Source organism: Microtus ochrogaster, chromosome 5 (assembly GCF_000317375.1).
Source record: "Microtus ochrogaster isolate Prairie Vole_2 chromosome 5, MicOch1.0, whole genome shotgun sequence".
Lineage (NCBI taxonomy): Eukaryota > Metazoa > Chordata > Mammalia > Rodentia > Cricetidae > Microtus > Microtus ochrogaster.
This window is the reverse complement of record NC_022012.1, coordinates 80,477,293-80,498,980: the sequence shown is the minus strand read 5'-3', so window position 1 is coordinate 80,498,980 and position 21,688 is coordinate 80,477,293. Positions and strand designations below refer to the sequence as shown.

The 21,688-nt window shown below is 53.7% G+C and overlaps 1 protein-coding gene across 1 annotated transcript; it reads left to right on the top strand.

Moving 5' to 3' along the window:
- The first annotated feature begins 1,037 nt into the window (after positions 1-1,037).
- Positions 1,038-21,436, top strand: Gnai2 (G protein subunit alpha i2). The gene is made up of 9 exons (XM_005347858.3): positions 1,038-1,155; positions 15,800-15,842; positions 16,021-16,162; positions 16,351-16,511; positions 18,840-18,968; positions 19,323-19,452; positions 19,544-19,697; positions 20,147-20,360; positions 20,916-21,436. Exons 1-8 carry the CDS (start codon positions 1,038-1,040, stop codon positions 20,335-20,337), a joined length of 1,068 nt encoding a protein of 355 aa, XP_005347915.1. The 3' UTR covers positions 20,338-20,360; positions 20,916-21,436.
- The last annotated feature ends 252 nt before the right edge of the window (positions 21,437-21,688 follow it).

Here is a 21,688-nt window from a genome sequence, read left to right as displayed (position 1 = left end):
CAGACCAAAAATATTTGAACCATCTCCACTTCCACCTTTGCTTTGCCATAGGGTTGCAGGCACTACCCAAAAGAGACATGAAACTGAGGAAACCCCTCGAGGCTGGCAGAGTACGAAAGGGACAAATTATGAGATCGGGACGTTTGTTCCAGAAGTCCAGTAGCAAGTTGTCGTCTTCCTTCGAGCTCTCCTGTTAGAGTCCAGTGTGGCTGGTCCCTCGCTGAGGCCCGGGCTTACCGCCTGCAGGAGAATGCTTCCCAACATATTAGGCAAAAGGACTAAGGTGTAGGTGACAGGAGAAGATAGTCCAGGCAAAGGTGTAAAGACAGCAATCAACTGTTTTTATTGCCTTGGTGCAACTTAGAGGAAAGCTGCCTTAAAGAAAACCAAACTCCAGAAAGACATCATTTGCCCTCCGCAGGCCGAGTTTAATAGATCCCCAGAACAAGTTTATGAGTTACTTCTAGCAAGTGAAGACACACTTCCTCCATCTTACTCTTTTAATTCAAAAAAGCTCAGAGAGTCCTGGCTTCTTTTCAGAGTCCTGCCCTGTAGCGAAGGCAGCCAGTCCCGACCCTTGGGCTACCAGATCAACGGGTCCTACAGTCTTGAAACAGAGCCCCAGGCTCTCAGCACCCAATCGGAGCTGAGCTCCGCCTGCAGCCCGCCCAGAGGCCTGAGCTCTACCCCTAACGCCTTCCCTCGTTGCGGCCCGCTTTCAGCCTTCACCCAGGCTTGGACTGCGCCTAACTTCTCCCTTTGCTCCGCCCTCTAACCAATCACCATCCCCAAATTTCCTTTAGCCCCACCTCCAGGCCCGCCCCATCCCAGTCTCGGGCTCGGTTCGCCCGGGCCCCACCCCTGGCCCGCCCCGCCGTCGGTGCGCGGCGGCCGGGAAGGCGCCTCCCGCAGTCGCTCGGAACTGCGGACCTGAGAGCTTCCCGCAGAGGGCCGTCGGAGGGAGTTGGAGTGGGTCGGGCGGGGCCGAGCCGGGCCGTGGGCCGTGTGGGGGCCAGGCCGGGCCGGCGGACGGCAGGATGGGCTGCACCGTGAGCGCCGAGGACAAGGCGGCAGCCGAGCGCTCTAAGATGATCGACAAGAACCTGCGGGAGGACGGCGAGAAGGCAGCGCGGGAGGTGAAGTTGCTTCTGTTAGGTGAGGCAGCGCCCGGTTCTGGGACCCTTGACTCTCAGAGCTAATCCCCAAACAAGGACCTGAAACTACCTGGCGTGGGTAGTGCCTCCACCTGAGCTTGAAACCCCTTGGACCACCCTTTAAGATTGGAAACTCTGGATTGGTCTAGACTTTTAATCCTCGTCCAGACTCTAGTTCAGACCCTCAACTCATCCCAGATCCCAAACCCCCAAACCCTGCTTGACTATCCCCCCCCCCTTACTATCCAGTCTCAGAGAACTCAGCCCCTGCCGTGTATTCCCACACTTTCTTAAACCCTTAGAACCTCCAAGCTCCACCTGTTCTGTTTCTATTGGCATTCCTTGGCACCCTTGTCAAGCCCCAACCCACTCCCTCTTTCCCTAGCCTTACTCTGGAACCTGTATCCTCTGCCTGTGCACTCTGACCCCTTAAGACCCTCCTAAGAGGGAGACTGACTCTCGAGTCCTCTCCAGCTTGAATCCCCGTGGAGCCTCTGGGCCAGGTCACCAGATCTCTCTCCGCAGGCATCAACCCCCAAGTCATCTGCCCCTCTTTTAAGTAGTCTCTCACACAGCAGCCTTCGCTTGATTCTGCACCCTCCTGTCCCAGGTGGGCTGTGATGGGAGGAAGGGAACCAGAGGCTGGGTTGGGCAGACCCCTCCTCCCTCAAGAGGCTGGACTGAGTCACATTGGGGGAAGAGGGACCAGGCCTCAAGCATCTGTGGGAAGTTCCATTCCCTGGGAATGTGTTTCCTAGTTTCCAAGGCTTGTCTGGGCCAGGGCCAGGGGAGTCTGGGCAAATAGGAGGGAACATGGAGGAGTTTAGGGTTGTTGCCACTTCCAAGGCCAAGGAAGATGGTGGCTGCTGGGATGGGGGAAGTGGAAGTTGTGAGACAACCGACATATTGCTGCCCCTGCGCTTCTGAAGAGATCTGCTGACGGGCGCTGGGGTTTTCACACCCAGGGCTGAAAGGCCTGGGAGATGGCCTAGGATACTGCTGATTCCCAGTGGAATCCTGTGATGGAGAGGAGTGGGCAAGTCGAATGAGGGGTTGGGGGAGTCAGCTACCGGTAGCCCCGTGTGCTCAGAAGCATCCAAGCTAAGCTTTGGCAAAGGCAGTGGGCCTGGTGGTTGTGTCCAGTCTCCCACTGGGAGTCAGAGTGGTTCCTTGTGGAAGCCTCACTTGGAAAGATGGGGTCCCCTGGATTGTGGGGAGGAAGGCCCTAGCAGCAGCGCAGCAGCGTCGTAGCAGCGTAATCGGCTGGGTAGTATGTGGGGGGGTGTGGCCCCTCAGTCCCAGGGCCGCCTTGGGGCCTGCAGGCTATGAAAAGCCTGGCATTTTTTGCCAGGCCTGTGGCCGAGAAACAACATGTCTGTCTTTATGGATCCATCTGTTGACTGTCCCGGCGGACCCGGCCTGGGGGCACAGCCCCGGAGGTTTCAAAATGGCATCCGCTCCACTGCTGCCGCGGGGAGGAAGAGAAGGGGCGGGAAGGGGCGGCGGCCCAGCCTCCTGGGCTGCTTTGCGTTGGGCGCTTGCCTCTTCCTGTCTCTGCTGCGAGTGCGGCAAGCCGTGAGTGGGTGTCGACGCGGCGGCGGCGGAATGTCCGTTGCTGCTGGGCCTACGGAGGGCACTTCCGGGAAAGCTGCCTCCCAGTGCCCAGCCTGGAGCCCCTTACCAGCCCCTTACCAGCCCCTCCCAGGTTTATTGCAGTTATTGTGGTAGCTAAGGAGATGTGAGTCTGGACCAGAGAGCCGGGGGCAGGGGTTGCACGGACTTCTGGCCTGTACTGTACCGCACAAGGCTTCCTCTATCCTGACAGGCTTGCCTCTTAGAGCCCATCTGAGCATTACGGACAGGCTAGGTGGGACCCAGGATCTCCTCCTACGACTAGGCTGGCACCAGCCAGTGGTATAGTAGCTGGCTTAGCACTTTATCACGGAACAGCCTATCCCAGGATCCTACCCCTCTGACTGTTCCTTCCTTCAACGTGGAATTCCTGGCTTGTGTTAGAGGGGTACCCACTGTGAGAATAAGACCCTCCAAAGGGAGTGCAGCCAGGGACAGAGAGCTCTGCCTGAAATGGACAACCCGGTCTGCATGACCACTCTATCACTGCTACCTGGGAAGGGGTCCCGGCTTGAGTTACTCATTTCCTCAGGAAGGAATAAGGTGACAATAGGATCCTAGCTGTAGCAGGTTCAGAATTCTAGGCACCAGTTATGCGTAGCCAGAGACTCTGTCCAGGCAACGGGGACTTAGGCTGGGCAAGTGCCAATCTTCTCTCCCAGGCAGAACCACGCCTGCTGCCACCCGCACACTGTCTCCCTTCCATACCCTGCATCCCTGCCAGGAGGCGGGCACAGTCACTGTCACCAGGGCCGAGCAGATGTGGTACATAAGAGCAAGATAGTTTCCCTTGGCAGTTTGGTGGGGCAAGTAGAGAAGCTGATAGTGGTCTCACTGTAGGGGAACCCTCTACGGCCCCCCCAGTTCAACCTGACTGACCAGCTAGGCTCAGGTGGACTTTGCTGCTCTGGTGACAACCTGAGCTGGACACACTGGGAGAAGCCGTGTCCACTGTGGGCTCCATAGATGCTGTGTGCTCTGTCTCGTCACAGGAATTTGTATCTTCCCTATTTGATTGCTCTTTAATATTCCATAGATCTCCCAGAATCCTCCCTGAAGTCCCACCAAGGCTGTTGCAGGATCTCTGCTCCCTGAGTTTCTGCTTTTCCCTACTAGAACATGGTACTGGCCCTTGAGGCAAGCAGGCAGAGTTGTGTCCTTTTCACTTGTATGTTGAATGAAGGACGTATTTAGTGCACTTGGTTTGGGGATGGGTGGGTGGAGGTCACTGAGTCACAATTTGGTACACTGTGAGCAGGTGACAAGTGCGCATTGGGAGATCAAGGACCAAGAGTGGCGGCATGCTGAAAGCAAAGTTCTTAGGTTCTTCGTGGCCCCATCACAGATGGCACAGGTGCTTCAGAGACAGGTGTACCCTGCCTATTGCAGATCTCCTGCAGCCCAACCTGCAGCCTCTCTCAGGGCATACACACAGTAGGGACTCTGTGTGAGAGAGTAGCTGACCCCGCCGTCTCACCTCACCTGTGTTGGGACCAGCAACAGCTCAGCAGCCCCAGCGCTGCCTAAGAGTGGTGTTACCAGAGCTCCAGGCTTGTTAGCGCAGGTACTGCCCAAAGCCAGGCTTCAGTAGATTTACAGGACCAGGGAGGCAGTTTTGTAGCCTGTGTCCTGTCTGTGTGTCTAGCAAAACACAGGCATACTGCATTGGTGCATATTAAGTATGTGTGTGAACCATGAGGCTCTTGAACACATCCTGGAAGAGGCCACAGCCCTTGGGGGTGAGGGACAATGTATGGGAATGAGAGAATGAAAATAGAATCCAGGGGCTGGCCTAGGACCCTGACTAGCTAGGCACTGAGACCTGTAAGGGAGGCCTTCTGGAGGAGTTCCTAGGTAGCTTACAAAATGAACATCATTAGCCCATGAGATGATTGCCAATGGTGATTGACCAGTGCCAGACACCAGGACAGAGAGAACCAGTTCAACAAAGGCACTGAGACAGGACATGTGGCCAAGAGTCCCAAGTGGGACATGGTGGATGTCTCCTGGCCTGAGGCTGGAGGCTTGCCCTGGCTGGACCACTCTGGGGGTCATGTAGATGTGAGTTAGGATCCTGGGACTAGAGAGGTGGCTCAGCGGTTAAAAGTACTGGCTGAGGACCTGAGTTCAATTCCCAGCACCCACTTGGCAGCTCACAACTATAGCTCCAGTTCCAGGGGATCTGATACCTTCATACAGACATACATGTAGGCAAAACACTAATACACATAAAATAAAAATTTAAAAACAGAGTCCTGGTTCCACCTTCTGCATTGCTTCAGGTGGAAAAGTTCTTCCGAGAGAGCTGCCTGTCTATCAGGTACCACTCGGGCTGTGCGCTCAGTGCTCCAGAGCCTGGAGGCTGAAAAACGAAAACAGATGAGGGATTCTCTGCTATCTCTGACAGAGCTGGCCGGGTACAGTATGGGGACCCTGGGGAACTCCCTTCCCTGCCCCCAGGAAGTTCACAGCAAGTGGGAGGCCAGGGTTTGCTAGGAATTGATGTCGGATGGAGTGACTGGCTGTTCCAGGGATTTAAGGCCTAATCTCTGGGGGCCTAGCCTTGGGGGTGTGGCAGAGCTCTGCTAGCCAGGTGGGCTGGTACTCAGGCCGGCTCCCTCCCCTAACCCACTTCTCCCCTGCTGGAGCTCATTAGCACTTGAATGGGGGGCTGGTCTGCTTGGGCCTCAAAGTCTCTTCCCACCCCTCCCCCAGGCTGGGCAAGGCTTTGTCTACCCAGGCAAGCTGGCTGAGCTCCCACGCTAGGGAGGGAGTGGGGGGTCCGAGCCATTTCTAACCTCCTCTGTCTGCATCTTGCCTAGCCCTGCTATGCTCAGCCCAGCCCATCACTTCAGTACTGGTACAGCCAACATTAAAAGCTGCACAGTGCTCTGGGCAAGATAGGAGTCCGTGGAGACTACGTATTTTAAGGGATATTCCTGAACTGGTGAATCAGGACAGCTCAGCCAGGGCCATCCCTGGTGGGGTCAGGGGATCTTTGAACGGAGTCAAACAGGTGGTCATTACTGGGAATGACCTGCTGTGACTGAAGGTGGTGGGCCAGCCAGCTGAGGGGACAGGTTTCCACACAAGAAGCTCTTAGGTGAGCATCAACACCAGCCGCCTACTGTTGTCAAGTCAGAGTCTAGGCTGCCAGATCTGGAGTGGGCACAGTCAGGGCTCATTTGGGTCTGTGGGACTTGTAGGGTTGGCCCTGGGCTGATCTGAGAAGTAAGGCGAACATTAAGTGGCAGGTGGGGGTGGGGCTGCGACTGCAGTGATCAATCCCAGTGATGTCTCCAGGCCTCCTTAGCACTGGTGGCTGGGGCTGGTAGCTGGGACACTGGAAAGCACTCTGGTCTTGTGTATCCTGCCCTCAGTCTGCACCCTCCATTGCTTCTCTCTCAAATTGTTTCCAAAAGTCACTGGTTCACTTGGCAGGAAGATGGTGCAAACAACTTTGTTTACCCAGAAATCTTTTAGCTACTGAGGGACCAGGGTACCCCACCCCTACCACCAGTCGAGGATGAGAGGTGTCACCTGGACCCTGAGCGCTATAGCCTCCACTCACCTTGGTCCTGTGACAGGTAGGAGTGGGCCAGTGGAAGAGGGCATAGGCTTGGCAGCCCTCAGCTCCGTGGGTACAAGCTGGGATTTCATTGAGAAGAAAGAGTCAGTAGGTTGTTGCCAGGCTCATGGTCCTCTGTTCTGCAGTGTGCCCTGGGGTGAGCAAAGGATTGGACCCCTTTAGTGTGCCCTGGTACCTGGTGCTCTCAGGAAGCCCCTGCCTCGGCTACAGGTGCAGGGTGGGGCCTCTTCTGTCTAGCCACACCCTGTCTTTTGCCTAGAGCTCTTGTTCTTACTAAACCCAACCCCACCCTCACCCTGTTGGTGTTTCACGGGTCTGAAGCTACTCTTGGTGGTTTGGGGAGGATCATCTTCCAGGACCAAGCAATGATTGCTGGGCCACCCTTCAGGATTGGCCTTCAGAATTTGCATGCAAGGTTCTGAGAGAGTATTAGGCTAGTTTGAGTAAAAGTGGGGTCTTCAAAGGCTTGGTAGGGAGAAGCTGGCTTTTAGGAGATGCTGTTCCCACCCCAGCTGCTTCTGAGTGTAGATAGGACGTTGATGGCCATCCCTAGTGTGCCTAGGCAGGAACGGGGGCAAGAAGTCATGTAGCTGGGCCTCTCAGGGAAATGGTGTCCACATCAGAGAAAAAGGAAGCAGCTGGTGGGGAGGAGCCCAAAAGAGGAAGAGGCCAGAGGACCGCCTGGATGCTGGTGCAGAAGTGTGGGTCCTGAGTCACCTAAGACTTTGCCAGCCAGAAGGCCTAGAAAGTTCGCACCTGCCCAGGCTCACCTGTGGGTTACTGCAGGTCTCCTGCACTCCATCACTACGTTAGGGCCTTGTCCTTGTCCTATCCTAGCCACTGCTGGGGCCAGGATGTCAGAGGCCGTGCTTCTGAGAAGGATTCTAAGCCCCTCCTTTAGCCACAGGAAGTGGTGGCTGGGAGAGGGACACCAGTGGGAGGTCCAGCAGGAAGACCAAAAGCTGCTCTTAGATTCCTGAGTGGCCATTGCCCTCCAAGCAGGAAGGCCAGCTACGGGCAGAGATGAATGCCTGGAAGTGGAGCAGCAGCCCCCTGTTATCTCACTCTGGGTTTTCCCTGCCTTGGGGCTGATGAGGGGCCTTCAACCCAGCCTAAGGCTCTCCCATCACTACTTGCTGAAGCTGGGCACCTTCACCGTACCTTGGTTTCCTTTCTGCTCATAACAGCAGCTGCCTCTGATTGAACCCCGGCTATGTGACCCCACCGCTCTGCGCAGTCTATTTGATCTTGGGAGGCCTAGATAGGTGTTGCACCGGTACCTTTCTCACCAGTGGAGAAACGGAGGACAAACAAGCAGAGACAGATGCTAGGAGGTCCTTGTGCGCTTGTCCAACCACTGCAGCCCTTGGTGTCTGCGCCCTGCCACGATTGGTGTTAAGATGACAGGCAGGTGCTCGGGCACCTGTTACAGGTGCACACACGATCTGTGGGTATTGGGGATCCTGCTTTGAGGAGTCTTAAGTCCTTTTTTTTGCCCTGAAAGGTGAAAAAGGTCCACACAGAAATCAGCCCGTGGCTATGGCTTCATTCTACAGGTGGCTCCTCCTGTCTCTGGGAGCCTTTCCTCTCAGCCCCTATTCCTCACAGTGCTCACGTCGTGCTCATTAACTTAGCATTGTGCTTCCCCTGTTCCCCCTCCTCCCCTAACCTCCAGTCTGAGACAAACAGACTGGGCTAGAGGAATGTTGAAAGACTCTGAAGTCTCTGCTGGTTGCCTAGGGTGGGAATTAGACAGATGGGGAACGGCAGAATGTTCCTACAAGGCTTCTATCGTGAATATTAGCTCAATGGTGGCCTCAGTGTGTGCACTGTGTGGTGACTGAAGGTGGCGGCTGTGGGCCGGTCACAATTACTCCAGGTGCCCTGCTTCTTGACCTCCAGGTCTCAGGTGAGGGTAATCCTCCTCATGGAGGTTCCAAGGGATTCTGTCATGCTGCCAGAACAGGCCCTCTTGCCTAGGAGGCTGTGCTAGCTAGGAAGCTTAGCTAGACCACATTCCCCCTTGTCACCGAGGCCTGGGGACAAAAGGACCCAATCCAGCCACATTCCTCATTGTGTGATCTCAGGCTGTGCTCAGTACTGGGATTTTGCGTGAACCGCTGCTGGCTTGAGTTGGGCCCGAAGGCAGTTTGGAGTGACTGAAGATCGTAAGAAAGCTGCCCAGGGCGGGCCTTGGGCTTGGCACATTCCCACGAGGGGCTACATTTCACAGACAGGAACACTGAGGCCCAGGCTGTAGGCCTCTCACCTAGGGCCTGCTGCAGATACTCAGAAGAGGTCGCTGAAGAATAGGTAAAGGAGTCCAGAGAAAAGCTGCTGGGAAGAGAGACTACCAATGACCTGGGTCCCCTACGGTGTCTCCAGGCTCTTACAGGTGGTGAGACTTACAGCCTGGGGGTGACTGATTTGTTGGGGCTTCTGGTGGAGGGCTGGTCCACAGACTCCGGTGGAAGTGTTGCAGGTTCCTTCCAAAACCCCACCTCCCTCTCCCCCCAGTGTGAGACTATGCTGAGCCTCCTTGGAGGGTTTAAGGGGGTCAAAGAACAGCACCTGGAGGAAGGAAGAGAGGCCTGGGGTGGGGTTGAAGCCTTTGTCTGGCTGGGCACCCCCTCCTCTCTTCCCTCCTGTTTCCATTGTCTCTGTGTATTCAGACTGGAGCTGGCTGGGGGCTTCCCAGGGAGGAGGTTGTCGCTGAGGGTCTTGGCACCTCCCCCAGCCACCCCTAGCTGGGGAGGCTGCACGGCTGAAACAAAACACTCCCTGCGCTGCCCAGCCCCCACCGCCTCTTGCTTTGTCTCTGGCTGCTGGGCTCCCCCTGGTGGCCGCTGAGCCCGAGACCCAGGGCTCTGGGGCAGGGAGGCAATGGGACCGAGAATGGTCGAGGCGACACAGCACCCAAGACTCAGCACCTTTCTGCTATCTGGGTTACCTTTAGGGTGGCCATCCCAGGGCTCAGACCCATGTCTTCTGTGACCCACTGCGATTGTGGCGGAATGGGTGTGCCTGGCGCTGTGGCTTTGAGCTGGGCTGCTGTCCAAGCCTACCCTGTGGTCCCAGCTACATACGAGAATCTCTGCCCTCGGGCTGCCACGTCAGCTGCCTGTTCTCCTTAGCCCATGAATTCCAGGGGAGCCCACCAGCTCAGGAGCTGCCTCCAGGGAGGCCCTTTTCCAGCCTCTGAGTGTGTGGAGAGGGTGAACAGAGTCAGCTGGGAAGCCTCTGGGCAAGAGGAAGGCACTGTGTCAAAGTCCCTGGAGTGTGGAAGAGAAGTGAGTCTCACTCCGTCCCAGGCTGTCCCAGCAGGCCACCCTCTGTCAGCTGATGCTCTTTCTCCTTTAGAAGTCTTTAGAAGTTCTACTTCAAATGAGAAAAACCGTAGTACTCCACTCTGCCTATGTTACTGTGACCAGAGCCGCCGGCCATTGTGTGAGCTATAGGAAGTGGTGTTTGGGGAAACCTGTACTCTTCCATCAAGTAGGAAATAGTGACAACTGACCTTCTTCCTTCTGGTAAGGCTCTCACTGTGGAACCGAGTCTTACTTTGAACTCAACATCCCCTTTCTCAGCCTTTTAGACGCTGGGATTGCAGACATGTGCCACCGTGCCCAGACACTAGTAATAGCTTTTTTTTTTTTAAAGATTTATTTATTTATTATGTATACAACATTCTGCCTCTATGTATGCCCGCATGCCAGAGGAGGGTGCCAGATCTCACTACAGATGGCTGTGAGCCACCATGTGGTTGCTGGGAATTGAACTCAGGACCTCTGGAAGAGCAGTCAGTGCTCTTAACCTCTGAGCCATCTCTCCAGCCCCTAGTAACAGCTTTTTAAAAAAGTATGTTTATATATAAAATTACTGGGTGTGGTAGTGCATATTGTTCCCAGCACTTGGGAGGCAGAGGCAAGTGGATCTCTGTAAGTTCAAGGCCAGTCTGGTCTACAAAGCAAGTTCTGGGGAACAGCCAGTTCCCCGGTTCTGTTATACAGAGGAACCCTGTCTCAAAAAAACCCATATCTACATACGTATTTTATTTACTTATTAAATTCTCCAAGACTTCAATTTTTTTTAATTCTTAGAGAATTTCATATAATGTATTTTTTTGATTATTTTGCTATTAAATAATTAAATGACTGCCTACATGTATGTCTGTGTGCTAGTAGCCATGGTACCTGGACAGGCTCTCAGAAGAAGGTGTCACATTTCCTGGAATTGTGGTTACTGAGGGTTGTGAGCTGCCATTTGGATGCAGGGAGTCAAACTTGGGTCATGCTCTTAGCCTTCAAGCTGCCTCTCCAGCCCCAGCAGTAACTTGTGTCTCCACACCAACCTCAGGTGAAGTGCTCGAGAGCAGCTTTGCGTTTCTTTCTCATCGCTCTTCTGTTAGAAGATAATGCATGCCAGGCGGTGGTGGCGTGCGCTTTTAGTCCCAGCTCTTGGGAGGCAGAGGCAGGTGGATCTCTGTGAGTTCGAGGCCAGCCTGGTCTACAATGGGAGTTCCATGATAGCCAGAGCTATTACACAGAGAAAACAAAATGCGTTGTTCTGTTTCACAGATGAGGTACCAGAGACCTGGAAGAGTTGAACATAATGCAAACCTCAGGAAGGAGCAGTATGGGCAGTAGGGCGGAGCAGATCTCTATTCCCCTCCCCTCTGCTCCTGGGGCAGGAGAAGATCCAAAAGTTAAAGGAACTGAGGCCAGAAAGGACGGCAGTAGGTCCCAGAGTCCCAGCAGCTCTAACCCTAACGTAGGAGGCGGAGGGTCCAAGATGGATGTGTAGCAGAGTCCTAGATGCTGGGGCCTAGATGAGCATCGAGTGTTTGAACTTACAGGCCTGTCTGTGGCAAGGCTTTGCGGGTCTTGCCAGGCAGATGGAGTGGTACTGTCTTCCTCCGGTCTGTCCTCACCATAGGAGCTCAGGGCTCCATGTAGAAGCAGGTGCTCTCTGCAGAGTAGCCTCTGAGATCACTGCCCTCCTGCAGTGGGCCCAGCAGCTGGATTTAGGACAAAAGCTGCAGCCAGTGCAGTGATGTTTTCCTTTGTGGGAAGAGGTGTAGCCTAGTGGGAATATCATGGCCACCCTAGGGGAGCTCTGCAGGTCCCCTCTGACCTCATCCAGCTGGGGATGGAGCACCTGGTGGGGCGGGAAAGGCTGGCACCTGCTGCTGGGGAAGCTCTCCCCAGAGTAGGCACAGGGCTGGCAGGGAAGCTAAGTGAGTACAGCCACACAGGCCAGATGGTAGGAGTGGTGTGTCAGGCTGTGATGGAGAAAAGGCGTTGGGACGAATGACACTATGGCCCCACAGCTCCTGAAGCACCAAGTCTGTGTAAGAACCAAGGTTTTACCACACACCTTTCACTGGATGACCTGCTTCCAGCGCCTTGCCTTCCCCGACTCAGTCCTGATGTCTCCCTACTTTCTTCTTGGTTGCCAGTACCGCACCCTTGTCCTGCCTCTCACTACTTCCTGCCTGAGTCACAGTTGCTGCAATGACAAAAGGACCTCCCTGAGTCCCAGGGAGGGAAGCTCCATAGCCTTGTTTTATCCACCTGTCAAAGGGGGCTGTGCTTGCAGTGACCCCTGCTAGATACAGAGACTGCCCTAACTCAGAATTTGAGAGGCCTGAAAAAGAGAAACTGAGGCATTAGGGCAGTGTGGAAGGAGCTTCAGCTGGCAGTGGTAGACGTATATGAACCTGGTTCCTGGCCTGGCTTGCTCAGGTGTGGCCCTTTTGGTATCTGCCAGGTTTGCTAGGGAAATCAAATGCAAAGCAAGTACCATCATCCCTGGCACTGGGCAGGGTCACGGGTAGCCCGAAATTCCTCTGGAGAGAGTGGTCGGAGGATTAGATGCCCTCTTTACCTACAGTGGCCAGTAGAAACCAGGGCCTCACATAGCCAGGCGTTCCGAAGTCATGTAAGAGAGGACTACTTGAGGTTTCCAGGGGCCTGGACATCTGCCACCATTACCCTTCCCATGTGTCCTGGACTCTGCTCAGTGATCCTTCCCTGGACTCTGGACAGCATGACCCATCTGACCCACATTTTCACATCTTTAACCTCTGCTCTCTGAACGAGGCCTCAATCCTGGCTGAAACCGGTTCTTCTTCCTATGCTCCAGATGGCTCCCCTTCCCTCTCCTGTGTGGGAACAAGTGGGAAGTCTAGCTAGGTGGCCCCTGTGCCCTTTCTTCTCTTGGCGGATACGGAGGCTCTGTGGGCATAGCACTCAGTGGTTGGAGAGTTCCTGAACATCCCTCTGGGCTTGTAGAATGTGAAGGAACCTCATCCCACTTCCGTGTACCCATAGGATCATAGCTCATACCCAGGCAGTATGCAAACCTGGTACCCTAGTGCCCAGGGCTAAAAGCCAGAGAGAACGCTATCTGAGGCCGGAAGGTCTGTGCCCTAATAGTTCCCACACCATTCTCAGAAGCAGGCTTTGGACAATCGGATACTCAGTGATTATAAGCACCTGGCCACATTTGTAAGCCCGCAAACCTTCCCTTCAGAGTAACTGCTGGATTGGGAATGTACCCAGATCCACTCTTGTGAGGGGCACAGCTGTGCCTCAGTTTCCCCGCTGAGATATGAGTTTGGGTAAGGGAAACTGAGACTTACTGAGTCCTGATAAGGTCTGTCAGCCTATCCTGCTACTGCTTGTTTGGTCCCTGTTGCTTCTTAAGCACCTCAGAGTCTGGGCCAGAGAGAACACAGTGACAAGGACAGCTGGGCCCAGGGACATTGGATCTCCAGGAGGAACTGTGCAGAGCAAGGTGGACTGCCAATGTGTGCCTCGGTTTCCTTAGAGATGGAGGTGGGAATAGAACCTCCCTCAGGTTGCTGTGAAGGTGAAAGTTCCCAGTAAATACAGTAGGTGACGTGCTTACCAAGTGTGCATGAAGCCCTGGGCTCAGCCGAATCCAGCACACACATCAGGCGGTTCACAGTCTGTAACTCCATCTCTAAGGGACCTAGCACCTTCTTTTGGCCTTTGTGGGTACCTGCATGCACGTGCAGCTACCCACCCCCGACATACAAGTAGATACACATAACTGAAAATATAAAAATAAAATTTAAAGTTAAAAGCAACAACAACTGGGCAACGGGGTAGTGGGATGGCTCAGCCAGTGAAGGCACTTGCCACCCAGCTGGGCACCTGGGGTTTCATCCCTGAAATCCACATGGTGGGAGGGAAGAACTGATTGCTGCAAGGCGAATTCTGTGTGCACACACATTTTTTAAATGTTGTTGGCTGAAGAGATGGCTCGGTAGTTAAGAGTCTTTGCTCTTCTTATAGAGGACCCAAATTTGGTTCCCAGCACCCATGTTGGATTGCTCATAACCATTTTTTAGCTCTAACTTCAGAAGATTTGGAAGCCTCTGTGAGCGCCCACGCTGACATCCACATAACCATACATAATTTAAAATGAAATAATTGGAGGCTGGAACAATGACTCAGCAGTTGAGAGCACTGGCTGCTCTTCCCGAGGACCCAGGTTCAGTCCCAGTGCCCACGTGATAGCTCATAACCATCTATAACTGTAGTTCCAAGAAGTCCAGCAGCCTTCTCTGTCTCTGGGCACCAGGCACTCATGTGACATAGAAATACATGCAAGCGAAACAACCATACACATAAAGAGATCTATTTAAATTTTTGTGTGTATGAGTGTTTGCCTGTTAATGTCTAAATCCACCATGTGTAGGATGCCCACAGAGGCCAGAAGAAGGCATCGAAACCCCTGGAACCATGTTGCATGCTGTCGTGAGGCACCACGTGGGTGCTGGGAACCAAACCGAGGTCCTCTGAAGGAGCACTAGTGCTCTTAGCCACTGATTCATCTCTCTGGCCCAAAATAAAATACTTTAAAAGCTGTAAAAAGGGCTGGGGATGGCAGTGCATGCCTCTAAACCTAGCACTTGGGAGCCCAGTAGAGGGAGGTCTATTTGTGAGTTTGAGACCAGCCTTAAAATAATAATAATGGGGGGACCAAACAACAAACTGGCCATGTTGATACACAATTGTAATTCCAGGCAGGAAGCTCAGAAATTTGAGGTCATCTCTGGCTACATGAAACCCTGTCTCTCAAAAAACAAAACAATCAGTATAAAAAATCCCCTGGCACACAGTGGGTGCTCACCACAGCTTTGCCATCATTATTACTGATGATGTTATTGTTAGTGTGTTAGCCCATTATAAGTTGACTATCCCTAAGGGATCCTAGTAGAAAGGATAGAGTTGCTGGGCGGTGGTGGCGCATGCATTTAATCCCAGCGCTTGGGAGGCAGATGCAGGTAGATCTCTGAGTTCTAGGTCAGCCTGGTCTACAGAGCAAGTTCCAGGACAGGCTCCAAAGCTACAAAGAGAAACCCTGTCACAGGAATAAATGAATAAATGAATGAAGTAGAGTTTCCAAGTTTGACCTCTCCATAGACGCTGCTGCCAACCCTGTGAACTGCTGGAGACATAGACATGGGATACCATGAACAGAACAAGGGCAGCTTTACCCAGTAAAAGGAGCAGTGTGAGCAGGGGCCTGAAGGAAGCAAGAGGCAGGCAGTACCTGGCAGGACAGGAGTGACAGCTGGTGAAGGGGCAGGAGCAGAAGGAACCTGGGCCAAGGCTCAGAAGGAGGAGGGGGCCTTAGCTTGGCATTGTGGTACCATCTGGAATGTTGTTTGCATGATCCTACACCAAGAATGTAACCTTTGAACTTCAGTGTCCTCTGTAAAAAGAGACCAGAAAAGATGCTTGCTTGATAGAGTTGCTGTGGCGAACATGGGAGGGCCTAGCAAACCTCAGAGCCTGTCCCGGAGAAATGAGGACAGGCTCTGCCAGGCTGAGACGCTTGAGTCAGAACTTTGTGTGAGAGAGAGGAGAGAAATTCTATTTTCCATCTGTTTAGGACAGAGCTGGTCCAGAAAGCAGAGGGCTGGGCCTTGGGCCACATCCAGACGACAGGAATGTGACTTTGTGGCCTTTGTAAGTTGCTTAGCAGCTAAATCTCAGGGTTTGTGGGGGGTGGTTCTGCTCTTCTTGCAATATGCAGGGTACCTTCTAGCCAGCTTTGCCTGAAGTGCACAGGGTGGCAAGCCTGCATATGTGAGAACAGAGAATGCAGCCTTGAGTCTTTAGCCAAATCCCTGAACTCATGCAGGGCAGGGGTGCCAAGCCCTGGTAGACAGGAGCTTAGGGAAGCAGAGGCCTGCAGGAACCCATCACAGGACGGATATTATAGGTTTCCTTAGCCACTGTGGCCACTACTGGCGACACCTATGTCTCACTGTGCCACTGATTTGTGGAAGGTAAGAAGTACCATCAGGGATAAGGGCGAACTAGGCCATTAGTCTACTCCCAGAGCCTGCTGGACCTGTCCTTGACATCTGTACCCTCTATTGCAGGTGCTGGGGAGTCAGGGAAGAGCACCATCGTCAAGCAGATGAAGTAAGTGGTCTGCAGTGGTCTCCACTTGTTTCTCGGTGCCTCGTAGTATTTATATCAATTAGGCTTCACAGGCCAGGGGTCCCCATCTTTGGAGCAGGTCCCTGCAGTCCCCAGTAGCTCCTGGCAGCCATGTGTTTTCTCGTGGTTTGTGGACCATAACTCTTGACCTCTCTGCTAGGATCATCCATGAAGATGGCTATTCAGAGGAAGAATGTCGGCAGTATCGTGCGGTTGTCTACAGCAACACCATCCAGTCCATCATGGCCATTGTCAAGGCCATGGGCAACCTGCAGATTGACTTTGCCGACCCCCAGCGTGCGGTATGTGCATTCCTCTGCTCTTCCCCCCTCCACCTGTCTTCCAGAAGCCTTCAGGGCAAGTCTCGTCCTGGGGAACCTGAGAGTACCCCAAACCTGGGCCCCATTCTGGGGGGGAATTCCTTCCCTCTACTAGTCGGATAGAGGGTACATTCCTTTGCCTGGCTGACTGCCCTCCACTTCTGTGCCAGGACGATGCCAGGCAGCTGTTTGCACTGTCCTGTGCTGCTGAGGAGCAAGGTATGCTTCCTGAAGATCTGTCCGGCGTCATCCGGAGGCTCTGGGCTGACCATGGTGTGCAAGCCTGCTTTGGTCGCTCACGGGAATACCAGCTCAATGATTCAGCCGCTTAGTAAGTACTGCAAGGGACCAGGCATGGTAAGGGGTCGCGGGGTGCTGAGCTGATGACTGTCCACAGAGGCTTTGGTGGTGGGTTGGGTGGGAGCACTTGGATAGAATGGTATCGAAAGGCCCGGAGGGTTGACAGCCACTGTGGCTTTCAGGCTACTTTAGCTTATCTGTCTTTACACACAATTGTTCTGAAGAACATTTGCACCACCTGCTCTGTGCAGAGCGTCAGGGACATAGTGATGAGTGGAAAAGACAGGTCCTTAAGCAATGACAGCTGAAGGTGTCAGTACCATTGGGGGGAAAGCCCAGAGGGAGGACGGCCTCGGCAGAACTGTGAGCCAGAGGTAGGAAAGGGAGGAGTGAGAGGGGATTTGAGGCAGGGGCATAGCACATGCAAACTCCAGACTGTCACTGAGGACACAGGAGTTCAGACCTGCTTCCCAAAAGCTCACAGAGGAAGAAGAGACTGTCTTTGAAGTGACAGATGTATACAAGCTAAAGTCTGGACCTTGCTTCTGACCTTTTCTGGATCCAAGCCAAAGCCAAGATTTAGCTGGAGAATCAGTGTCCCAGGAATCCCAGAGGCCCAGCAGGCTTGGATCCTTTAGGCCTGTACATAGTTCCGAATTCCCCTGCGCTTGTGTTCAGCCGTGTGTCAGAACTGAGGCAAGCTGCTGAGATATCCTGGTAGGAGACGTCCATAGGTACTGGACAGTGTCACCAGATAAATGCTAGCTAAGGTCTCCCTCCTCCTGCTTCAGCTAGGCAGCCAGCACCACCCCCACCCGGTCCCTACTGCCCATCCAGTCCTGAGCCCACTCAGCAGGACTAGACCTCACAAGGGTAGGCAGGAGATCTCCCTGGTTAGAGTTCCCAAGTCCTGTTCAGTCACATTAACAGGCTTCCTCTGCCATCCTTGCATGACCTAGCTGCCCTAGGGTCACCCCCCCCCCACCCCTTAGTAGTTTCGGGATCATAGCCAAATCTCCAGGCTTCAGCACTGCCCAGCACTGAAATCACAGGCTTAGCCACCAGCTCAACTTGTGGGCTATATAGGCAGGGAGGGGTGAACCCCATCAACTTAATGGTTGACAATCAAAACTACTTCAGTGCCCCCAATACTTGAGGGTAGGCTGAGGAGCCATCTCTGGGCCACTCCCACTTCCTGTGTTTTCTTGTGTCTTTATTCCCCAGATATTACTGCATGTTGTTTTAAAGAAGTTGGGGTTCGGTAGTCACCACAGGCCCTGCTCTACCAGGGTACTTTTTGCCTTGTCAAGGATCATTTAAAGGAGGGGTATGGGATGGAGCATCATGGGGAATGAGTACACCAAACTTTACCACAGTCTGGTAAAACCACGGTACAGCAAAGGGTCCCTAGGGTGAACCTGCCTGTTCAGATGAGTGACTACTATGAAGCCCCTGTACCCTATCTCCCCCACCCCCAGGCTTCTAGGCTAGGGACTCCATCTGCAGGGGATGGAACGTGGTACGCAGGTCACAGCAAGTGCGTCATGGTCCCCCGTGGCCCTTCCTGTTATTCTGTTCTATCCCTGCTTCTCTGAGATCATTTCCCTTTGGCCTGGTTTGGCTGGCTGCTGGCCCCAGCACCCCTGCCCCAAGAACAAAAGACCAGTAGAGGGCAGCCGCTTCAAGGCCTGACCCAGCCTGACAGCACAGCTTGAATATATCTAGGCAGACAGATAGCTGGGCCCTGGACCCTGCACAAGAGGCATGGATACTAATTAAAGGAGCTTATGATGAGGAGCCCCAGGGGCCTCTGCCAAGCAGGTGTCTGTGTTCCCACCTCGGCTCAAATTTTATTGGGTGTTAGGCAAAAGACCCATTGGGCCTGGCAGGCCCTAACATGTTTAGTCCCCTATGAAAGGACCACACCAGGTTGCTCTGCAGTGGGTACTTTAATTATACCGATTAGCATCGTGAATCTCTCCCCGGAGGACTAATTTGCCCCTTCCACCTTTTGCTTGTAGGTCCAATATTCTGAGTCCTTTTGAATGCAGGTCAAGTTGGAACCCTGACTGCTAGGGTCACAGAGCCATAACCCTTCTCCCAGTCCCATTCTGTAGGTGGTAAACAAGGGGGTCAAGCCCACGTTTGCTTGTTTTATTAACAGTTGTGAAGCAGGAACGGCAGGCACAGTGGGGCACACCTGTAACCGCAGCACTTGGGGCTTGAGGGAAGGAGGACTGTGGGCTACATAAACCAGACCCTTCTTGGAGTAGAAGGCCAAGGAGGAAGGGAGAAAAGAAGAAAGAAGCAGGGTTTTGTCTGTCTGAGGTCCGCCTGACCCTCTCCTTCCTCCCTGCAGTTACCTGAACGACCTGGAGCGCATTGCACAGAGTGACTACATCCCTACGCAGCAGGATGTACTGCGGACCCGTGTGAAAACCACGGGCATTGTGGAAACACACTTCACCTTCAAGGACTTACACTTCAAGTGAGTCGGTGTCTGGACAGGGCTAGGGGTAACACGTGCTAGCCGCTGAGGTAGCCATTGGGCATAATCCTGCAGTCCCTCTGGGGTCCTCAGGCCTGTACTGGGAAAATGCATCCTTACGTTTTACCACCTAGCTTATCAGTAGACACTCCTGCTAATAGCCTCTCCTGCCCCTGTCCCGCCTGGCTCCAGCCTGTCTGACCAGACTCAAAATCCTGGTTGCTGTGAGTGGATGCGGATGATCCCACTTTGGCCAGGTCTCTGTCCTCTTCCTGCTAGCCGGGGAAATGCAATGGCAAGGGTGTTTCTCCTGGGGCTCTGCTCCCTGGAGCTAAGTTGACCCGATGTCCCCAGGATGTTCGATGTGGGTGGTCAGCGATCTGAGCGGAAGAAGTGGATCCACTGCTTTGAGGGTGTCACGGCCATCATCTTCTGTGTCGCCTTGAGCGCCTATGACTTGGTGCTGGCTGAGGATGAGGAGATGGTAAGAACCCAAGAGAGCCCTGGTGGTGGGGACAGAGATGGGGGTGAGTGCAGGGGGGGAGGCAATACCAACTTCATTGTCCTTCCCTTAGAATCGCATGCATGAGAGTATGAAGCTGTTTGACAGCATCTGCAACAACAAGTGGTTCACAGACACCTCTATCATCCTCTTCCTCAACAAGAAGGACCTGTTTGAAGAGAAGATCACACAGAGCCCTCTGACCATCTGTTTCCCCGAGTACACAGGTGAGGCTCCGTGAAGCCTGTCTCACAGATGAGGTGTTGACCATCCCAGGAGGTACCACTGGGGACCTGGGGACCCATGGATGCCTCTGTCTAGACAGAAGGAAAACCACTGGGATATGTGGTACCGCACTCAGGAATACGTACTGTACACACAGAAGGCTTGTTACCACATGCGGGCCTCTATGCCTGAGCATGTGCGTGTGTGAAACATCTTCCTACAGCACGCGCACTGACAAATGAACATGCTGTGCACACATTCTATGCTTGTCTGTCATGTGCACAGATCCTTCCTATACATGCAGGAAGGAGCCCACCTGCCTTCAATTACAAAAGTCTTCACTGTCAGTAACCGCCCAGCGGGTCAGTTAGTCTAGGGTTGTAACCCGCCTGGCAGGTCAGTTATTCCAGGGTCCCGAAAGGAAATGGCTCCTGACAACTGTCTTCCTTAGGGGCCAACAAGTATGACGAGGCTGCCAGCTACATCCAGAGCAAGTTTGAGGACCTGAATAAGCGCAAAGACACCAAGGAGATATACACGCACTTCACGTGCGCCACCGACACCAAGAACGTGCAGTTTGTGTTTGATGCCGTCACCGACGTCATCATCAAGAATAACCTGAAGGACTGTGGCCTCTTCTGAGGGGCAGCAGGCCTGGCAGGATGGTAAGTCAGAAGGCATCAAGACAAGGTATTGGGAAACAACGTAGTGAGACCCTTGAGTTCAGAGAGCTGGTGGGGCTGGGGACTTATGGGAGGTCCCTTGGGGGTAGTCAGCCTGAAGGAGCAAGGGTGGGCAGGGCAGTCGGGGACCAGAGACAAGGGAGGGAAGCAGAAGGACTTGACTTTGCCCTGGACAGAGCTAGAGGACTATTTAGCATTCCTTGGAAGAAACTGCCTCCTTACCAGCATGTTATACTAGTCTAGTTAGATGCCGAGGAGACCTGGCCACCCCGCTGCGCACTGACCAGCTTTGCGCTGTTCTTAGCCATCTGTCTCTCAGATGACAGTCCTGGCCCAGGCCAGCCCCACTGGCCCTGGTGTACATGCAGTGACCGCCAGCGTTACTGATACATACACCCCGTAACCCAGCAACAGAAGCTGGCCCCTGGGCACAGCTGTGTCCCTGGTAACAAGTAGGTGGGGGGCAAAGAAGGTCATTGTCTAGAGAGGCAAGAAGAGTCACATGTAACTCAGGCTATGTCTGTCCTCCACCTCCAGGGCCACCGCCGACTCTGCTCCCTGCTACCCCTGAGGAAGATGGGGGCAAGAAGACCATGCTCCCTGCCTGTTCCCCCGCCCCACCCCCAGCTGCTTCTCCCATCTTTTCTCTCTGTTCTCAGCTCCCCTGTCCCCTCCCTTGGCTCTAGACTTGGGGGAGGGGTTGCCACAGGCCTCTCCGTTTGAAGCCCACCCTTGTCTGAGGGGCCGGGAGTGGCCATGGTACACCCTTCTTGGGCATCTGTTCTGGTTTTCCAACCGTTGTCTTGTTCTGGGGTGAGGGGAGCGCATGCGGAATTTCCCAAGGCCTGTGTCTGGAGGGGTACCCACTTCTCCAGCCTAGACCCCTGGCTTTGTCCAACACCAGCCCTGACCCAAGTCCAAATGTTTACAGGGAGCCTCCTGCCTACCCTACCCTTTGCCGCTCGGAGGCCCCAAAGGAAAAAGCACAAGAAGCAAGAGAGACCACCATTCCTGGAGACACAGTCCACCTGCTCATTCTCGTAGCTTTAAAAAAAAAAGAAAGAAAGAAAGAAAAAAAGAAAAAGAAAAAGGAAAGAAAAAAAAGGAAAACTGCAAACCTAGAAGACTTTTTAGAGAAACCTATTTAAAACTGTCAGGTCCTGACCAGCACCCCTCCTCCCAACTCCCTTTCCAGTGATTCCGTGCCTCGAGTGTGTCTGAGTGTTTACACCCATCCCTCTGCGGGCGGCCCCCTGCCCTGCCCTCTACGGAATTGGATTCCAAGGGCTGTTCCAGACAACTGCCAATGT